This window comes from Vespula vulgaris, chromosome 12 (assembly GCF_905475345.1).
Source record: "Vespula vulgaris chromosome 12, iyVesVulg1.1, whole genome shotgun sequence".
Taxonomy (NCBI): domain Eukaryota; kingdom Metazoa; phylum Arthropoda; class Insecta; order Hymenoptera; family Vespidae; genus Vespula; species Vespula vulgaris.
The window spans coordinates 611,578-631,817 of record NC_066597.1 but is presented as its reverse complement, the minus strand read 5'-3'; the positions used below and the strand labels follow the sequence as shown (position 1 = coordinate 631,817).

Sequence of the window (20,240 nt, the reverse complement as noted above, 5' to 3'; positions counted from 1 at the left end):
TCGCGGTCGAACGATCTATACCTAGGTATATAGATACGCGGTGGCATTCACAAAATTGCACGAGAACTTTCTTTCCCTTCTTCCTTCCTTCCTAGAAACTGCTACATTCTCTCTCTCTCTCTCTCCCTTTCTCTCTCCCGACAACATTTTCCATCTCTGATCACTTAAACTTCAACTTGGCTTACGGGAAACGAAAAGTTTACAACGACGTTTGTTTAAATGAAATCTTTTTCCTTCGACCGAGCCAACTTCGAGCCAGATGGATAAAGTCTGGAACGAGCGAGCTGCGATTCCATTTCTTTTCTCTCTATTTTTCCACCAGCAAAAACTAGATGCCTTCTCGTTCAATTATACTTTACACGACCGTAGCGCGAAGTAACTTTGCAATTAGTAGTCGTAGAAAGTCATTCGAGAAATACGTTGTCGTAATCGACCTACTACACCATGGACTTCTACTACCTTCATTGTTAATCAAGAGAACACAATGAGGATTAATAATTTTCCAGAAACTTTGGAGTCTGTTAAGTCCGTTGAAAATTAATACAACGCTCTCGAGATACGCTCTAAACGATATCGCCTGAAAATCATGTAACAGCGATTACGTGTTGCAAATTTATAGACGATTTCGTTCGTATTTACACATGACGTTAAAAAGAAAGCTTTCGCTAATCTTTTTTGTCTAATTCAGCTTGCACCGGCCATGACGCAGTAAGCTGACGTAACGTATTTATTTTACCGCATGATCCGCGACCGAACGCACGCTTCAAGAGGCTACGACATAGCAACTATTAACGCGAACGTTATTCAACTTCTCCTACCCTCCCGTCAATCTTTATTTTTGATTTTTAATGGAAAATCTCAACGAACGAGCCGCCGTCCGTTCGCTCTTCGGTCACCTGCCATTCGATCGAACAGAAAGTTCATCGACGAAAACCTTCATATAGACGAATGAAATCGAATAAAGATATAAAATAATGAATGTTTGCAAGAAATAATCTATTTGTAATTCGCGAGTACAAGCTTATTAGATAGAAATCCTTTCGGAAAGAAGATAACGTTATAAATCCCTTTATATATCTTTCTTTAACAAAATGGAGAATCATCTTTTTGTTTATCGCAAAAGCCGTTCGACCATGCGTGCTGTTCCGTAAAGTTTCGACCGCACTTACGATCCCCAGCTGCGGAGAGCAATGCAGTAGCGCCTTCGTTTCCCAGGACGACAGTGGAGAGGCGACGAGAGGAGAGGAGAGGAGAGAAGGGTATGGACCAATCCGAGATGCTGGAGAAGCATCAACGCGATACCACCAAGGAATCTACCCCCAGCGTAGCGACTTAGAAACTCGTAAAAGCGTTTATATCGTCCTACCTATTTTCGCTTATCCTCTTATTCTAGCTCCTATCGTCCTCTTACTTCCTTTTTCCAAAGGCGAAAGCTTATTCGAGTTTAATTTTCAAATAGAACAAACGAATGCGTTCTCTTCTCGGAAACAAACTTTTTAGCTATCGTCCGGACGATGTTTTCTCTTTCACAAAATTGAATTTTTTTGAAGGGACTCAACGGTAGAAATTATTACGTAAACGTATAGGCGAAAGTTAAATGCTAGACTAGTATTTGCGTGTCACGCGGCGAATTACAAAGTTGAGCTAAATGCGCTAGTCGATAGTTATCGTTTAATGCGACCGCACGAAAGCGCTTTATTTAGAATTATACGGACGGGCGAGCAATGTATGTAAACATCCAAAGTTTCTCGACACACGTCTACGATCGTGTTAGGTTTGAATCGTCGCGCGTGACGATAAAAATATAAGAGGTCAACCTATAAATACGAAAGATGATGAAAAAGCGATCGAAAAGTGTCCGCGTTCGGTACGTGCACGGAATTGGTCTGTAAACGTAGTTTCCTACATTCCTTCTTATTTCGTTTTAATGATATTCGACGAACAAATTTTCTGGAATAACGTGACCGCATCAGAGAATACGTTTCGAATCACTTTAAAGGTCTCTTCCACCGTGTAATTTCATTTCCAGCGATGTTTTAAACGCGAAGCTGCTATTAATTAACGATCGCTCGATAAGGGAAATAAAGAGGTATCAAATTCCGCTCGATTTGAGCGGAAAGCTTGTATTCGAGATTAAAAGCGAGGATCCGAGCGACACGATATCAGGACGAAATTGATTTTCCTGCTGAAAAGATTCGGGAATCAGGAACGCCTCCGCAACCGAAGAGGACAATATACGCGCGACGTTCCGAGTTCTGCGAGAAAAGTTTTACGGGAACGAAAACAGATCGAGAACGAAACGAAACGTTTAGTCGAGACGCAGCTAGTCGTTTCCTCTTCTACAGACTCGCAAAAAGAAAATTACGTTTTTTTTTTTTTTTTATTGGACGTCGAACGAACTGACAAGTGATATATAGCGAAATACTTTCGATCGATTCGTTTATCGATTGCTTTGAAGTTCGATCATAGATCGGTCGTGTGCATTTATCGATTTTCTTTTAATTACTTATCTCGATATCGAGAGGAGTGCCTGGAAATGGGCAACGCTTTATATCTTATCGATAATGTAGATTGCGAGCGTCATTTATTGGTAAAGAATTTTATGCGCTCTCCGCTACTTCAACGTACAGAGTGTTGCATATCCCTAGGCGATCTGCACGATACTTTCACAAATAATTACGAACGTCGAAAAAGATTTTCGACGTGACGCAACGATAGGAAAGGAAAGATTCTTGAAAAATGTTGAATGCTCTTTCATCGTTTTATAGGGAAAAAAAGAAGGAAAAGAGAATGGTTATAGAGAGATGGAAGATCTAATAACATAAAATGTACTTCCAACAGTCGGAGTCGATCGATGAAACGTTCCAAGGCATACCAAAGTAGCCCTGTCTCGCTCTAGTTTTATTCGCTTCTCGATTCTGTCGGACGGGTTCGTACAAAATGGGGCTCTCGAGTCTTTCCTTCGAAAAGAAAGAATTTTACGGATAAAATTGACTTCCCGAGGACGTAGAGTTCAAGGCGACGGCTGAAAACGTTCCGGAAAATCTCGGAGACCCCTTTTCTTCGAGACGAATGAACGCGATAACCCAACGAAGGATCGAGAGAAAAAAGAAAAAATCGAAGAGAGGAGTTTGCATTGGAAATTCAGCAAACTCGACGGCAAATCGTCGAGGAGCTAGTGGCCTGGCGATCGGCCAAGGCCCATATCCCAACTGTATCGACCTTTTACTCTCTCGAAAATAACGGTATCAGCTAATAAATGCAACCCCTTTTGCCCGTTTCCTCTCTCGATCTTTCGATATAGGTAAATCGTTGTATGCCTTGTCCCGGTTTCCTTCCACTTGCTCGATCACACGCGATACTTGGCCACGATCGTAAAGGAAAACGTTCGATCTAGGTATATAAGAACTCTATTAATGCTGTCGCTTCGTCGGAAGGTCTTTGGGGAGAAGGGGGATGAAAAAAGAAATGAAAAGAGAGAGAGAGAGAGAGAGAGAGAGAAAGAAAAAGTACAAGTCCTTGACGGTATTCGATGGCGTAGGAAAAGCACGCTTTCTTAGGGAAAACATAATAAACGAGAAAAAGAACGAATCGTACATTTTGTAAACGACTTGTTTGGTATCGACGAGAGAAGGCAAAAACTCGGGGAAAAATCGTGCACGGCGATGACAATCACGGAGAGAATGCTCGTTCGAGAAATTTTGTATCGCGCGGAAGCAATTAGTCGAGGGACAAATCGAATCTCTGTCTCTCTCTCTCTCTCTCTCTCTGTTCTCAAATCTCAACCGAGAGAGGGAATTTGAAGAGACGAAGCCACGAGGAAGCAGACGTCGGAACGAGACTGTCATTTAATTTGTATTTAAATTGAGTTCGAACTATCGTTTTGTTCTATTCCATGACTCCCTCTCTCTCTCCGTCTCACTCTCGCGCTCTTCTCATTTTTTGCTCCGGTTGAAACGCCCGACGCAAAGTATACAAAGAAAAGGGATACGTTTATGCCAATTGACTTTCAATGAGAATCGGTCCGAATTGTAGTCGATAAAAAGAGAAAGAGAAAAGAACGAAGGAACCTACGGAAGAGCGAAAAAGAAAACAAAGAAAACATAAAGCAACGCTCGTGTTCGTTTTATTAACGACGAATCACAACTCGCCCAGACCTCTTATTGACTTTAATAAAAGTGCTTATCACGTGCGGTCCTTCTTCTTGTTTTTTCCTTCTTTGGCAATAAGTCAGAGACGCGTGGTTACAAAGGCACGTAGAGCGTACACACAGGGCATACGTTTTCATTATCACAGTGCTCGACTCTTGCTCGCCGTCATAAAGCAGTCACGAAAGGTTCGCGTTTTGCTTTTACGAACGTAAAGAGGCCAGGGCGTACGTATTACTCGAGCACAATTAAAACACCGTCGGCCTCGATTAAATTCTCTTTCTCTTTCGGTACGCAGGGAACGTTAATTAAACGGTAATTAACGACACGGCGATGATCGACGCGTTTACAAAGCTCGCGGTACTTGCGACAAAGCACTAGTAGGTCGCTCGTCTTCCTTTCTATTTTCTCGCGAGCTTTGCGAAAATTAATCGTTGCAAATGAGATTATCGATCAGACTATAAAGAAGATTTTCTTTGCGGATCGTGCGATCGATCTCGCGCGAATTCTTTCCTAGATATTTCGATATACTACGCTCGTGTAGAATCTCTAAAGGCGAAACTGCGACCTTTAATATCATTTCAGATGTGACGTCGAGCTCTACACAACATTGTCCGCCAGCTTTGCTTTGCCAATCGTAGTGTTTTAAGTGGCCCGGAATGAATTCGACACTCACACGAACGTGTGCACTACTCGAGCGTGCTTACATCGTCGGAGGGTAAATTGCATTCAGAGTAAATTTCGGTATCAGTTTCGCGTTCCGCTCTTCGTTACGATACGAAATAGATAGAGATAGATAGATAGATAGATCGATAGGGAGATACAGAGAGAGGAGAGACGTTTCGTTATCGTTTCACGATAAAACGACCAAATTTACGTGCGCTGTAAAACCGACTCGTCGATTCATTTTTAACGACAAGCGTATACGCACGTTTTGTTTTCATACGTCTTAACGTAAAATTAGAGAGAGAGAGAGGGAGCTATATGAATGATCACTATTTATTTGTAATGTCAATCGTAGTAAGGATCGCTGAGAAAAATAAACAAACCGTAGCTATCGTATAAGCCGTATACGATACAACATGGTCGTGTATTTTGACTTACGCATGTCAGGATGAGCGTTAATTCCGTGAAAAGAACTTACACAGAAACGTACGCGTGTAACGATACGCGTGTATCGACAGATTAATCTTCGACCCTTTTCGAACGGAGATAAACAAGGGAAAGAGAAAGAGGAACGAGAGTAGCTCTCTACACAGAGAACGTACACATATATCGGATATCTCGATACTACACAAAAGCACCTATCGCGTTCATGGCTTTTCGTTCGATTCGAACGAATTCTACCTACCTATGCTTCGTAAATGCCTCGTGAAAAGCACCGATCGTTCGTTTCCTACCCTATTCGATATCCCTTTTGTCTCTATCGAATGTACTAGGATTTATCACGATGCCAATAGTATGCGCTGCTCCGGTAGAATGATTGCGTGCTCGCGTAATGGTATACAGGTGTACATTAAGGATGCATTAGTTTTCGATGGAGAGAGTGCGACGAGAAACGATGGTGGCACTCGACGGACGAGGCCGACGTTCCAATTTGATCCGTGATATGCACCATAGAGAGGAACAGAGAGAGAGAGAGAGAGAGGGAGAGAGAGAGAGAGATACTTTGCAGTAGACGACGACGACGACGACGAGGCCGCGATGTCCGGAGACCCTGTTATACAGGAAATATAATTACATGGTGCGAGCTGTAAAGCTTCTGCGTATACGTATATAATATTATATTCTACTTGTACGAATAATTAACCCACGTTCAAACGTCTCCCTTTGAGCGATAGGAAATAACCGAAAGGAATCTCTCTTCGTCGACTATAAATTACAATGTCCCTGACATTGATCGCGTAAACCAACGACCAATCGGAATCTCTTTCGGATCGACTTTCGCGCGTCGAAAAAACGCGTATCGAACGACGAGACCATCCTCCGTTTAGGACGATCTGGTCCACTTTCATCCAAGTCGATAACGTACCGCCATTGCCAGCTCGTTTGGCGAACGGCAAGCTTTAACGCCCGTTGCCATTTCATAATTGAATGGAACATCTCCGTTCCAACGGGCACATTTAGTAGTACAATACGTTCCATCGGAGAGATCTTCCCTATGCTATTATCGCGGAATCCCGCAATACCGGTCTTTCTAAGCCATACAGCTGCCGACGCGTGAATATTCTAGATGGAGTTGCGTTCTTAAATATTGAAGGCCATCGGGCATAGACGGAACAACGGCCGAACCATATAATTCTCCGTTCCGTTTCTATTCTTTTTTAAAGCAAGCAGTCGAAATTTGAACACCTGCGAAACGAGTCTCCTCGACCGATCGATCGTCGCCGCCGTCGCCGTCGCCGTCGCCGTCGCCATCGCCGTCTCGAATCTCGTTTCGATTTCTCATCTACGTATCTCCGCTTGTTTTCCCTTTAAATGGACGACTACGAAAGATCCTCCCTCTTCTTCTCGTTTAACGACATATCGAGCAACACTCCGGGATTCGATCTTAACGACTTATCTAGCAAAGAACGAGACGATTCGCGTTGTAAAGATTATGCAGATTTTACGATCAATAATCAGCGTCGGTTCGCTCTCGCGAGCGAGAAAGAGGATCGTATTACGTCTATAACAAGAGAGCTGGTATATGCATTACCATAACCTTAAAGGTGGCTCTATTACGGCCGGTTATTACGAATAATCGCGTTAACTGCCGCCACGACTGCTCCTCCTCTTTCTTTTCCTCTTTCTCTCGGTCTTTTACTTATTATTTTCCGATATTTCGTCGTCGTGAAAAAGGAGTTACGACACCCCGATAGGTATATAAATTTCCTATAATTTATCGAACGTTCACGATAGTGGCTAGGTAATTTCGTCGATCGGTGCCATAATAACGTAATAACCGAACGTTTTAATAAAATTCTATGAAAGTTTTCGTTGCGAAAAGAGTCGACAATTCGTTCTCCGAAATAAAACAGGGAGTAGTAACGTTGTAATTAGATTTTTCCTTCCCCGAATGCTGTGAAAAATTGCTACCGTCGTAAAAATCGCACGCGTTTCCTCGCCGGCGAAAGAGAGAAAGACTTGTCGCGATTCGACGTGGCTGTGAAAGTACAACTCCGTCGCGAATCGCGAATGGAGAAGGAGAGAAACGTCGTTTCGCGTCGAGCGTATTCTCGCGATTGCATTAAAAAGTTTCCGGGGTAACGACGACGATTCTACCGTCGAAAAAAGTCGACAATTTTCACGCGCCGAGCGCGAATTCGGTACGCGAACGCGAACTCGCTCGCACTTTTTCGCGTAAAATTTTCGATGGGAAAACTCCTCGAAAATTTGTACTCGCGATTTATTCTCTATAATGTTACCTATCTCTGCGATATTACCTATCCACCCGTCTAAGCACGCACGCGATGCATGAAATTCGTGCAAAGTGCCTCGAGAAAGTTACGGGATCCTTCCGGTAGCCTCGAACGTTTGTCTTCGGTAACGACGTCATGAATTTTCAGTAGACCGAGAGGGGTCCGCTACGAGATCGGAGGAATCGCGAATATCGTCTTAACGAAATGAAAGGTCTCACTCACTCTTGTGCTTCGAACTGCTCTTCCACAAGCCTCTGAAGAACGACATCCTCGCCGTCCGACGTAGCCCGATCTTCGCCGAACCCGTATGGTTACTCGCGATTTTCTTCTTCTTCCCTTTCCGTTCCCTCTTTTTTCGACAACTTCCGACGATCTCCTCGAAACGAATGGAACACTCGCGAAATGATCGATGAACGAGGGGACACGTGTTCTACGAGTTTTAATTAGGTTACGATTCGTCGCAAGCACGTTGCCTTTTCGCGACTTCCGAGACGAGGAAAACGTTCGCCATTCGATAGTCAAATCTCCTTCGTAGCAATCTCGAGATCACAGAAAAGTGACGATACTTCGATGGCGTGAATGAACTGGTAGCGGAATCGAAGGTCGGAGAGAGCCGTGCTGCTCCGCGTGGAATACGTGTTGCCGCGAAGGCGCACCGCCTCGATGTGAGAGCGTCCGCCGGCGCATCGGGCTTACTCCGCTCCCCTAACGCGTACATGCGCATCTCACTCGCACTTCCCAGATTCCGGTTCCGCTTCCGAACCGAATCCGGTCGAAAGGATAAAGATTATTTTTCCCCCGCTTCCGATCGAGAACGACGCGCACGAACCAATGTTTTTCTTTCGACGACGAAACCCACCGATACAAACGTACAAACATAACCTCCAATTCGCTACAATTTTATAACGAGACCGTGATATCGAAGAATCACCGATCACACGTTTCTGAAGTATCCTATTCGATCCTTGATGGAGACGCATCGCCGACGCACTCCTTTTATCGCTCGTGTTAAACAGCGACGAAAGAAAAGTCAGCGAATCGGGAAGAATGATCGTCGCGGATCTACTACGTACGTAGGTCGATATCGCAACGTTTTATTCGCCTAAATCCGTCTACATTATCGACTTCAATTTTGGACGATAAGTCTAACGATATTTCGAGATGGCACACCATGTCCCTTTTTAGGTTATCGGGAGTGCTTGTACAATGATACGCGAATTGCGCGTGGAATCGTGTGTATGCAACGACGCTTGCCGTTGCCGATTCGAATTCGCGTGCATGCGTGCGACGTTTGTACGTGCGAGCAAGCGGAGAATTTCGCGTCGTTTATCTTGAAGTTGAAAGGACGTACATTTTCAAGAAATTATATGGATCGGTGTATCGATCTATATAGGTTAGCAGTGTCCGCACGATTTCAAGCACTCGCGTATGTGTGCGCGCGCGTGTGTTCGCGTGGTACGTAAACGCGAGAATTTTTGAGCTTACCTTGCCATTGTTAAAGCAGATTTTTTCAAGGAATTATATAGATTAGCGGGCCAATTCTTCTTCTCGGGATATAGGTTAGCGGCGCCCGAACGTATAGGTCAGAGCCTTCTTTTTCTCGCCATTACTCCACACCAACTACGTAGTTTTAGCTTCTTCGAGAGAGGCCGGTAAAACTACCACCGAATCCGTAATAAATATTCCGACTAATAATCATTTATTGTCGAATATTTCTAGATAAAAATTATATAAAACATTATTCTTTCGGGACACTTACAGGAATATATATATATATATATACGAATTTGTCAGAAAGACGGATAAATTCTTTGTTTATTCGATCGATTAATTGGTAATCTTTCTGACTCGCGAGGTGTACAAGATAGAAGAAAGCTATGTAAAGCTATGTATCGCGTTAACTACGCGATGTACACATACGCGCGTACACACGTTGGTTACCTTCGTAGAAATAACAATAGTCGTGCGTACCGTATCGTCGTAATTCGGAACAATACGATTATTCAGGATCGTTTCCCTATTGGATTTTATTAGAGGCTAGTTTTTAAGAAGAGCCAAAGGAATTGATATATTTATTGGAACGCGATTATCCAAAGTGACGCAGTGCGCATGTGCCGCGTAGTGATATCGTCTTGCCGGTAAAAACATCCAGCCATTGGTTATGTCGTGCCGGCTTCGACACGGGATCGTATCGGTCTCATCGATTACAGGTAAATTAGCATATTTTTTTCTAACGTACACTTTTTTCCTACGTATTTATCGATTTCTTAAAACGCTTTTTCTAACATGTATTATTCGCAAGTCGAATCATCGTCGCATTTAAGAGATATCGGAGAAAATAAAATCGGCTTCTTGGTTTTCCTCGGGGGGCTATTACGTCATACTTTTTCTATCGAATTTTCTGTTCTTATTTTTACGATATCGATACTTCTCTCGCTTTTTAACGATTTTTCATTAATAATTTAATAAATCATTTTTCATTGATAAGCCGCCGTAAATCGTATTTCGTGTTATATTCGATTTTTATACGTACGTATACATACATAGATAGATATATGGATATCCTCTTACGCAGCTACTCTTGATCAAATACTTTTATTTAATTAAAAATAATTGTCTATATTCGTAATTCTAATTAATCAGATTTGTCATGGGCTTTACGTTATTATATTTTACATTGTATGCTTTTTTTTTTTTTAGCAATCGTCGGAAAAATAAATATTTTCATTGACTCACTATGTACCGGAAGTGACGTTCTACCAATTACGGGATCCTCTTCCCTCCTTGTTAGTCTCGTCGTCGTTTTGGATGGACTGACAAGTCTACGTGATAGCTCCGCATAATTACAGGTAATTAGCATATTTTATCCAACGTATACTCTCTTTCAATATATCAATCGATAGCCGAACACACGATTTTCAAGAGGCCGCGTTCGCAAGTCAGGGCACTATCGCGTTTGAGAGATATCTGCGAAAATAAAATCGGCGTCTCGGTAATCTCCAAGGAGACTATCGCGTCCTACTTTTTTTTTTCAATTTTCTAGCTTTATTTTTATAATACCGATACTTTTCTCGCGTTTCTTTGATCAATAATTTTACATTAATATTTGCGATCGATCGATATTTTGCATTATATTGGATGTCATATATGCTCACGTACTATATGTATATATATATGTTAATGTGTAGTAAGCATAAACGTATATATAGTACATATGTATATTCCCTACACACGTATATATCACTTGGGATCTCATGCTGTACTAATACGATCTTCCAATTTTCAGATTTCCAAGAATTCCACGAACACAGTCGTTGATTACGTCAGCTTCTTTCATGTACTTTCTCTATGTATGTCCTTTTTAATAACATACAGCGAGACACAACAAAGAGAGTTAGCTATCGTATGTAAATAAATAAGCTTCGACTGTGGATTACCAGGAAATTCTTCGATCGAAGATTCCCAAGAAATTCTTTGATCGAGAATAACAAACAAAAAACAATTGAGTATTCGACTCGTCCGATGGTAAAAAAGAGACCTTTATTACGTAATTTGTATACTTGTAACAGATTTCCTTAATGTATTACCTTCAGAGATCATTTGCAGGAAACGTGCTTTATAAATGTGATATTTTTTTGACGTATAATTCTTTGTTTGTTTCAATCTCAAGTTTTTATAAATTGTTTCCGATCAGGCGCAAGGTGATCTCAAAATCAGTGTTCGCTCGTAATACTTTCATATTTGTTATTCATTGATAAAATTTAAATTAGATTCAATAGAAATTCGCAAAGTAGAGTCAGTGTTAGTGCATTATTCATTATCCAGGAACAGGACGCTCATCGTGAAAGGGATCAACGAAGAATCTAGTAAGTAAAGTTCTTTGTTAAATATTTCCTTAATAATGAAAAAAATAATTATATTTTTAAAAGTGATTCTATAATTATTTTGTTTTTCTTTCTTTTTTTCAGATCGTCATTGAAAACGTGCGCGTCATAACGAACGGAGTGTTATACCGTATAAGTAAAAATTAAAAGTTCGTTTGTTGAAATTCGATCACGTTTCGCGATTCTATCAGAGACAAGTTTATTTCAGTCGATTACGAGCAAAGTAATCATAGTGTTAGGACGTGTTCGTCTAAAATTATATTTTTATTTGAAAATAGATTGTTCGTATATTAGAGTCAGTGCATCATTGAAGATGGAGGAGAAATCACACTTTTTCTCTAGAAAAATATTGGTGAGCAAATTTATAAATTTCCTAGCTAATAATTTTGAGACATTTTCTTTTATTACAATAATTTCATAAAAACTTCTTTTCAGTCTTTTTTGAAATCATCACTATATCGGCCTAGTCAGAGGACGTTAACCTAGCTCATATTCAATCTACCTGATTTTCGACCTCATACGGATCAATCTCCCTCAATTTTATCCTACATCGCGAACGAGTGTTTTGGAGCCATCGCAGATCTTCTTAAGTAGTGAGTAAAAAAATTTTAAGTTTCTCCGGTGCTCGATCATGTCGACGATCGGCACGAGTTACTGCTTGTAATTTTTGAAATAAATTATCGACAAGCACGTGAATAATTTCTCTTTTGAAATTACTCACGAGGAAAATATTTTTCTTTACATATGTTTTCCACTGGTTGTTTATTGTGCATGCTTATTTTTATTATAGCTCAGTATAGGGTCTTCTTGTTTCATCGATTCGAGCTGTTTAATTGACAGTGCAATTAATTAGCACTTGTTTCCTTTCCGTTTGTTCGCGATATTAGTGGTGAAATCGGGCATTCGTTTACCCGATTTCGTCGAAAAAGCATTTGATGCGTGGCTCTACGTTACGCGCATCGCATCGTACTTAGTCTATTTAATCGCGATCTATTTCGATATATCGATATCGATGTGTGCCAACAAGCGAGCAAGAAAACAACCGCGACGGATAGATTCTAGGAAACAAGTGATGGATCGTGATCTTGTTTTTTAATTAGAATAGCCACTTGTTGAAAGTAGTCGTCCGAGGTTTTTCGATTAATGTTGCATGAAAAATTAATTCAACGTTCGATCAATTCCGTCGATAAAAAAAGTCTCGATAGAATTATTTTGAAAGAAAAAAGTCGAGTTAATAAAAAAATAGAGACTTGTAGAATCATAGCCTTGTAGAACTTAGAATAAGTTATTCATTTTTTAAATCAGGATTTTCAACTTCTAATGAACTAATTCCCGTTTCTCTCCCCCATTTTTTCTGCGTTCTCATCTATGCGTGTGCCCAGGCGTTACTCGCACGAGTGAGGAACAATTAATATTTCCCTTATTGGCGGCTGTCATTGCGTTAGTGATTGCGCACGATGTATCTTGCACTTGTGTGTGCGTGTTAGGTGGTGCCTTGTACATCGTTTCGCGGTAACTTGAATAAATACGAATTGTGCACGTAGAGTTATCATATATTGTGTGGAAATACTCGTATATTATTAGTATGTATGTATACTAGTATGTACTAGTGTTTTTTGCTTTAGTCATTTACGCAATAATCATTAACCTTGACGGTCGATTACAGCAATTGGTACGTAGCCACCTTAGTAAATAAGCTAGAGAACGTGGTTGAGTTAGAGTGTCGGGGGTGCCCCGGAGCATACTCTCTAGTGTAGGCTTTTGCACCCTGGTGGTACGTGAGAGAATCGTGGAGTGATTGTGTTGAAACGAATGTCTTGCTATTTTTTAAATATAGGTTATAGGCAGGCAGGTAGCATACCTTTTTCTGTGCGAATGTGTATTTAATTTTAAGTAGGTAGGACCGGGTAAGACGTAGAATGTAATTTTCACTGAGGAGTGAAAAGTTTTGTCTCCGGATATTATGCAAAGTTTCAGCAAATTTTAGAATTACTCAGCATGTCTGTTTTCCTTCATATTTTGCTGACGCTCTGTATCGCAAGATATATCAGTATGGAACAGTTTAAAAGTCTTTGCGTTTGTTTAGATATTCATTTCTTTCGAATTAGCAACAATTTTTGAACGTGTTCGATACTTAGTATTAAGTATTATAACACTTTGCACTTTCGTGGTTTCTAGAATAAATTAGAATAAAAATACAAAGTAAAAGTGATCGGATAAAAGATCATAAGGCGTATCGTAGATTCTTTGGTTTTGTTCGATACTTTTTATTCCTACAAATGCAAAGTGTTAGTAATAGGTTCATCGATTAGATCGAATATCTGCTGGGACATTCGATTAAATGTGTCTGTGTTCTTTTGATCCATTGATCGTCCACAGGCTAGGATAGTTTGTGAAATATATAATAAGTACTTTTATTTGTATTTATTTTTATTCTTGTTCTTTTCATAAATTGCATACGATGCAGTTAGGCAATGTCCTACAGCAGTGGTTAGGGCACGAAGCAAAGAAGAGGCTATATGTCGAAGAGACCCTTACAAACTGTGGCACAAGAGGGCAACTATCGATTACGAGTTATTTTTTTCAAAGATTCACAACACGTTGTAATCTTTGAAAATCAGTTCGTAGTCTTATTATTTTATATTTGATCATATTATTTTTTTTTTTCTTTAAACTTCTTTATCAAATTTCTTATTCAAGATTTAAAAATGAAAAATCGAATTATTTCAAATAATCTTCCTCGCGATAGTTTCTCTTCGTAAAATGAAACTTATCTTTCTACCAGTAGCTTCACGGTAAAAGCAAACTTTGCGAAAGGGTACTGCGTCACCGTGACTCGTTTTTCAGGATAACACACGTTATTAGAATACTTAGAGAGGGAGTTAGAACAAAATATCGCCTCGTCCTAGGAACCTTCTCTACTCTCCTCTACTCTTTTCCAGCTACTCTCAACTAGGATCTCCGTTGTGAAGCTTTGCGAAGAAATTGATATGTAGACGGCGTTTTCCTTTCCTGTGAGAGACTACCGTGAGTGGAAAGCTTTACCACCTAATTTCATGGGGAGATGCCCTTCCGTAAACTTACTAGTAAAGTCGAACTTGGACGGATAATCTCGTAGAAGTTAACGATCTCTGAGAGGGGGGAGAGAGAGAGAGAAGGAGGAGGAACAGTCTGATTCGATTTAACGGGACTTGCAACTTCATCGGCCTCTCTCTTGCCTCGACTTTCAAGCTGGATATACGAAAGACCGTGAAAAAATATGCAAACAACGTAAAGAGCCAAGCGTCCAGTATAATTCGATGCAATTATCGTTGATGCAATTACGAAAGAAGAAGAAGAAGAAAATGAAGTAGGAAAAAAGAAAATGTCCGGAGAATTTCCTTACTTCTCTACTTTTATTTCCTTGACTTTCTCTCTCGTGAGCAAGGGAATGAATGACATTAAGAACACTAAGAAAAGTGATTATTATAGATAATTATTATGATATCGTTTGAATACCTTTAAGAAGAATAGACAAAGACATCGATGAAGAATCTCGCCGTTCGTTTATCTCCTTCTCCATCGTATATTATTCAACGGGTAGCTTAACGTCGTTGAAGAAGTCGATGGTAATTTATCGGATCGTGGCCCTCTAAACCGATAGATAGACAGTACCGTGGTAAGAGACCGCCTTAGGGGTGAAAATGAGAGCCCAACGCTCGATCATCAAGAGCCATTATGCTCTCGTTAAGCGTGCGATTGACTTTAGAGTTCGTCGACGACGCCGTCGTCGATTGCGGCCGTCGAACGGCTCGTCGAATCAATTTTACGCGTTCGCTTCGCGAAATTGCCAATCGTTCGTTGAAAAAAAGAAATATACAGAGAGATGGAGGGAATATTCGCGAGTACACACACACACACACACACATTAATTTCTCAAATATTAAACTTGAAAAAGAAAAATAATAAAAAGAATCCTTTTGGACTCAATATTTCTCATCGCTCAGTTCGTTTTCTGCGATTTACCGTCATCGAGTTACTCGAGATTCTCCGACTCTCTCCTATTTCACGCTAAAACGAAGTCGTTCCGTTTGTCGCGCCAACGTGGAACATGGAAGAAGATCGTGAAAAGGTCCACGGAAGAAACTCTTACTCGTGCTCACTCTCCCTAGAAAACGATTCGAAAAGGCAAGGGAAAAATCGTTTACGTATTTTTATTTTGTAATTCGAAAAGCGATTAATGCCTTTATGAAAAAATATATATGTATATCGATCGAATCTCCATTTTCCTTTCGATATCAAAGGAATTCTCTCGAACATCATATCGAACTAAGGGAAAGTAGTATTTCTTCTCGAATAATATCGTCAAAGTTAGATCTCGATCTCAACAAAGTTATAACAGACTGACGAATTTCGATCGAATTTGTACGAGAACGTCGCATACAAACGCGTAAAATCGAAAACATGAACCATTTGAAGCGACCTTATATCAACATTTGCTACAACTTCATTTCACACGGAAGCTTTGCAACATATCCTCGCATGTGCAACGCACTCTCATTTTTCGTTTTTCGATCGATCGATAACGCTGTAATAGAATCTCGTAGAGTACTCTCAGCTTCCTCGTGTCTTTAGAAAGATGTTACGATTCTGATTACTGTACGTAGTTGGATCTGTCTGAATAGTCGTAGAGTTTACTACTTTCATTTGACTCGGGATATGTTACATATACCTTTTTCGAATAAAATAAAAGTTATTGAAGCCAGATACAAGAGTTTCCCATGGGAGGAGAGAACAGGTCGATAGACTTTTGATTTGTTTCAAATAAAATAGAAATTGTTGGAAAATAGAACCTAGAGAAGGAAAATACATTTATTAAGAAAATGGTAGATCATCAACAGGCAAGAAGATACAATTTAAATCGATCGAGTAATCGCGTTATCATCCCATTGGCCGAGAATTTTCTAAATATTGAACTCTTGCGAAGGCTTTAAAGCAGCTATCGAATTCAAGCTAAAGGAACAATACAGTAACTTCTTCGAACTCTGCTCGACGACAACGAAAAGGACATCGATGAAGAGGATGTTGCTTTTGTACGTCGGAAATGCAGCTCGTAATTCAAGGAGGTGCCGACGTCTGTCGGTGAGCTGTGCTCGTCGAGTCTCGTGGAAAGGAGAGAGCCGATATCTCTACGGTATAGCCGGAGGGTAAAGGACCGAAAAGAGGAAGAGAAGTTAAAGAAGAAGAAGAAGAAGAAGAAGCGTGGAGTGGAGTTAACCGTTCGAGACGAAAGTCTCGACGAGACTTGCATCAGCCAGCGTGTACGAGACTTGCTCCGGTTCTCTGCAAAGGCGCGTGTAAGTGGTTGAAAATCGAAGAGAGAAAGAGTGAGAAGGGACCCACCACGAGTCCCTCGTGACCGAGCTCTGCTCTTCGTTTCCTCTGTGGTTTTGTCTTGCATGCCACTCTTTCTTCTTGCTCTCTCTCTCTGTCTCTGTCTCTGTCTCTCCACCTCCTACACACAAACATACACAAACACACGCCACGCATATCATTTAAAATCCCATCGAATTTCTCCTTTGCCTTTCTTCTTTTTCTCCGAGCACCGTCTCTCTTTGCTCATCCTTCCTCTTTCTTTCTACTCCTTCTACTCCTGTTCTCTTTATCTCTTCCTTTTAGTCACACTCGAGAGTTTCGGCTGGCCTTGATCCAGTCGCACCAACCTCGACTTTTCGAGGGGCCTGTTAGTGAACGACGGTAGAAAGAAAAAGAAGCAGCATTCTCACCGTCGTAGTCTGCGAGCTTTGAACCACAAAGTGCATCCTTCCATTAGAACGCGTGATACTTCGTGGCCAGCCGGCTGCAAGAGCGAGCAAATAGTACGCGCTCGTGCTTTCAAGACTTGAGATAGACGGCGACATGATACTATTGCCGCTGCTATCTTTCGAAAAAAAACGAATTCTATCTTTTACCGAGAAAAATATGATTTTTATTTATATATATATATGTATATATATATTATACTCGACGGAAAACGTTCTAAAAGGAATAATATACATTTTCCCTTCTCGTAAGAGGCAATTACCGTGAATAAAGCGATCGAACGATGGAAGGGTCATTACACCGTCTGACGCATCTCGATACTTTCTCTCTCATTGTCAGTCGCTCCTGCTCGACCTCAACTTCGCCTCACGCAGACACGCGCTACGATAATATCTTTAGACTTTGCGTTTGCATTTTTCCCCTAGTCTCCTCGAAATTATCACTTTAGAGATGTAGTAAGGAAATTCTTTTTGGAAGGAAAAAATTCTTTCCAAATGAAGAGAAAAATAGAGGCAGACAAAAACATACATCATATACCTATCTAATGTCTTTAGACAACGTGAAAAATAGAAAAATATGGAGACATAATAAATGAGACACGGCGATCGTAAGAACGGAGAGAAGAGAAAAACATTTACGACCGTTAGCTTGTCGACGATGCAGGTGATCGAGAGGAGTCGAGAGACTGTCGGCCGGCTGATGCAAGTCCGTTGCAGTCTCTCGCGATGGAAAGGCACGCGAAAGAATTCAGGGTTGAAAGTGTGTAAGTGTAACGAGTCGTCCTGTCTGGCCGGGGAAGGCCGATTATCCTGCTCTTGGGGAGAGGGGGAGGGAGAGAGAGAGAGAGAGAGGGAGAGAAAAAAAGAGAGAAGGGATAATTGGGCCGAACGCGAGTATAGGTCGGCTGATGTAAGAATCGACTCTCCATACGCGGCATTTCCTTCTTCGATCTCTCGGAAGTACAGCAAAAATGATAGATGACGACCGATCTGACTTTCCAAACGCGTTACCTTTCACGAATCGATCTCTCGATCGACTTTTTCCGAGCGGCGTAAATATCCCTTGCTGTCAATAAATTATTTTCCTCTTCGACATTTCTTTTTTATTTTTCTTTTTTTTTCTATAGTTAAAACTTTGTAAAAGACATCGGGTGTAATTCGATAGTAACATCGATGGGAAAGACAAATTAACGTAGATATTAATGTAGATATTAGGAGGAAATATCGAAAATAATAGCAGAAGGATTAACGGTCGTGAGGACCAAATTAAAAGAGAGTGGAAAAGAAAATGGCACGTCCACCTTTTGTTTCCTTCTAGTTACGAGAAGCTGGAAATGCGGGCGCTCTCGAAAGCCACGAAGTAGTCATAAATCTAGCGGAAGGGCCGTGGCAACGCTTTTTCGCTTGCGAGGAAAAAGGGAAGGGTGAAGGAGTAGGAAAAAAAATAAAATAAAAGAGGAAAAAAAACGTAAAGGAGAAAGAAAAACCCAACGTCTCTAGCGGAAATCGAGTAATTTCTTCGAAAAGCACGAGGAACTAACTCAACGAGGAATGCCATTTTCCTTTTGTTTCATTTTTTTCCCTTCTTGTTGACTCGGCACAAGTACAAGTAAGTTCTTACTTTGGAATAAATTTGAAAATGTTTTTTTTCCAACGAACGAAGAAAAATTGTCGCGAGCTGTTCGCTAGTTTGAATACATCCTGATATATTCGATGAAACGCTTGTTATATACGTTAACGATCGAATTCGTTGCAAATAAATACGTCGAATTCCACGTTAGATTTTACGATCCGGCTCGTCGGTAGACACCCACTCGTTTTTTCATTAAATGATTATTACTATCGTTATCGTTATCGTTTACGGTCAGATTTTTTGTCGGTTTTACGTAAAAAATATTTGTGTGTATGAAACGATACGATCCGGCGATCGTATCATTTTATTCCGAGCGAACGAATCACAAGGCAGACAACAAATTCAACAAGCGTGTATCTTTCTATACGGGAAATATCGCGTTATTTCCGCGTTCCGCGGATAAGTCGACGAGAAAAATGTAAAGCAAGTGTGAAGCGCGATTGCGATGTAGAATATCTCTCCCTCTCTCCTTCTCTTCTTTCTTTCTCCCTATGCCCCGTTTTATACATCTGAGCCAAAACATGATATTTCTTCTATAAGAGATAAACGACCGTTGCATTTTCCCATAGGACTTGGATACACAAAGCTGATTTCCATGAAATATACTAGCCTCTCGGCAACGGCTATGAAAATCGTCGTATCTAATGGAAAGAAAGAAAGAAAAATTAAAAGAGGAAAAATATGGAAATGGAATTATCTTTTTACCCGTTAAAATTCCGATAGCTTTCAAGTCGCCGAAATAATAAAATATTTCAAGTTCCGAGGGACCGTATCATATAAGTAAATAATCGAAAAGAAGAAGAATAGGTTAGCACGTGCGTGTTATACGAGAGATCGGTCTAAAGACTTTGCTCGACGGTCCTTCCACTTTTTTAATATTCCGACCACGAAATCGCAGGGAGCAAGTCCTTTATTTTCTCTATGGATAGAGTTGAGTAGAGCAGAGCAGAGCAAAGAGAGAGACCGACCTTCGAAGCTACCCTTTTTCTTCTACGTCGCGACAACGAACAGAGGGAGTAGAGAAAGGTATTCATCGATCACTTATGGAAGCAAGGTTTTTCGTCTTTTCGACAAGAAAGGCTTCTTTAAAAGAGAAAGGAAGAAGACGCATAGCAGAGAGAGAGAGAGAGAGAGAGAGAGAGAGAGAGAGAGAACAGGAACGCAATATTCCCGGGGAAATAAGCTACTGAACGGAGGGGCAAGAATTTTCTGCGACGACGTGGAAAACTTACCGAGCCGTATCTCAACGAGTAAAACGACGCGCCTAGAGGTAGCAACAGCAACGGTGGCAATTCAGAAATAACGGGAAGAAGACGACGAGACAAGGAGAGTGCAAAAGATCCGGGATACGTAATCCTACGGGAGCTTCTGGG

The 20,240-nt window shown here is 40.8% G+C and overlaps 2 protein-coding genes across 3 annotated transcripts in view; one reads left to right on the top strand and one right to left on the bottom strand.

Moving 5' to 3' along the window:
* LOC127068058 (low density lipoprotein receptor adapter protein 1-like) overlaps nt 1-20,240 on the bottom strand; it is a 40,961-nt gene that overhangs the window by 16,358 nt on the left and 4,363 nt on the right. The window contains exon 1 of one of the 2 annotated variants that reach the window (XM_051003700.1): nt 7,772-8,966. The exons of the other annotated variant lie outside the window; for it this stretch is intronic. Coding sequence (XP_050859657.1) covers nt 7,772-7,817 — 46 coding nt within the window. The 5' untranslated portion in view covers nt 7,818-8,966. Of the gene's footprint in view, nt 1-7,771; nt 8,967-20,240 lie in introns of those variants that run through there. 2 annotated transcript variants of the gene reach the window in all.
* The window catches only part of LOC127068041 (serine protease inhibitor 88Ea-like), a 31,901-nt gene continuing 23,563 nt past the window's right edge, over nt 11,903-20,240 (top strand). Inside the window, exon 1 of the mRNA XM_051003646.1 lies at nt 11,903-12,026. The gene's annotated coding sequence lies outside the window, so the exon portion shown is untranslated. The remainder of the gene's footprint in view (nt 12,027-20,240) is intronic.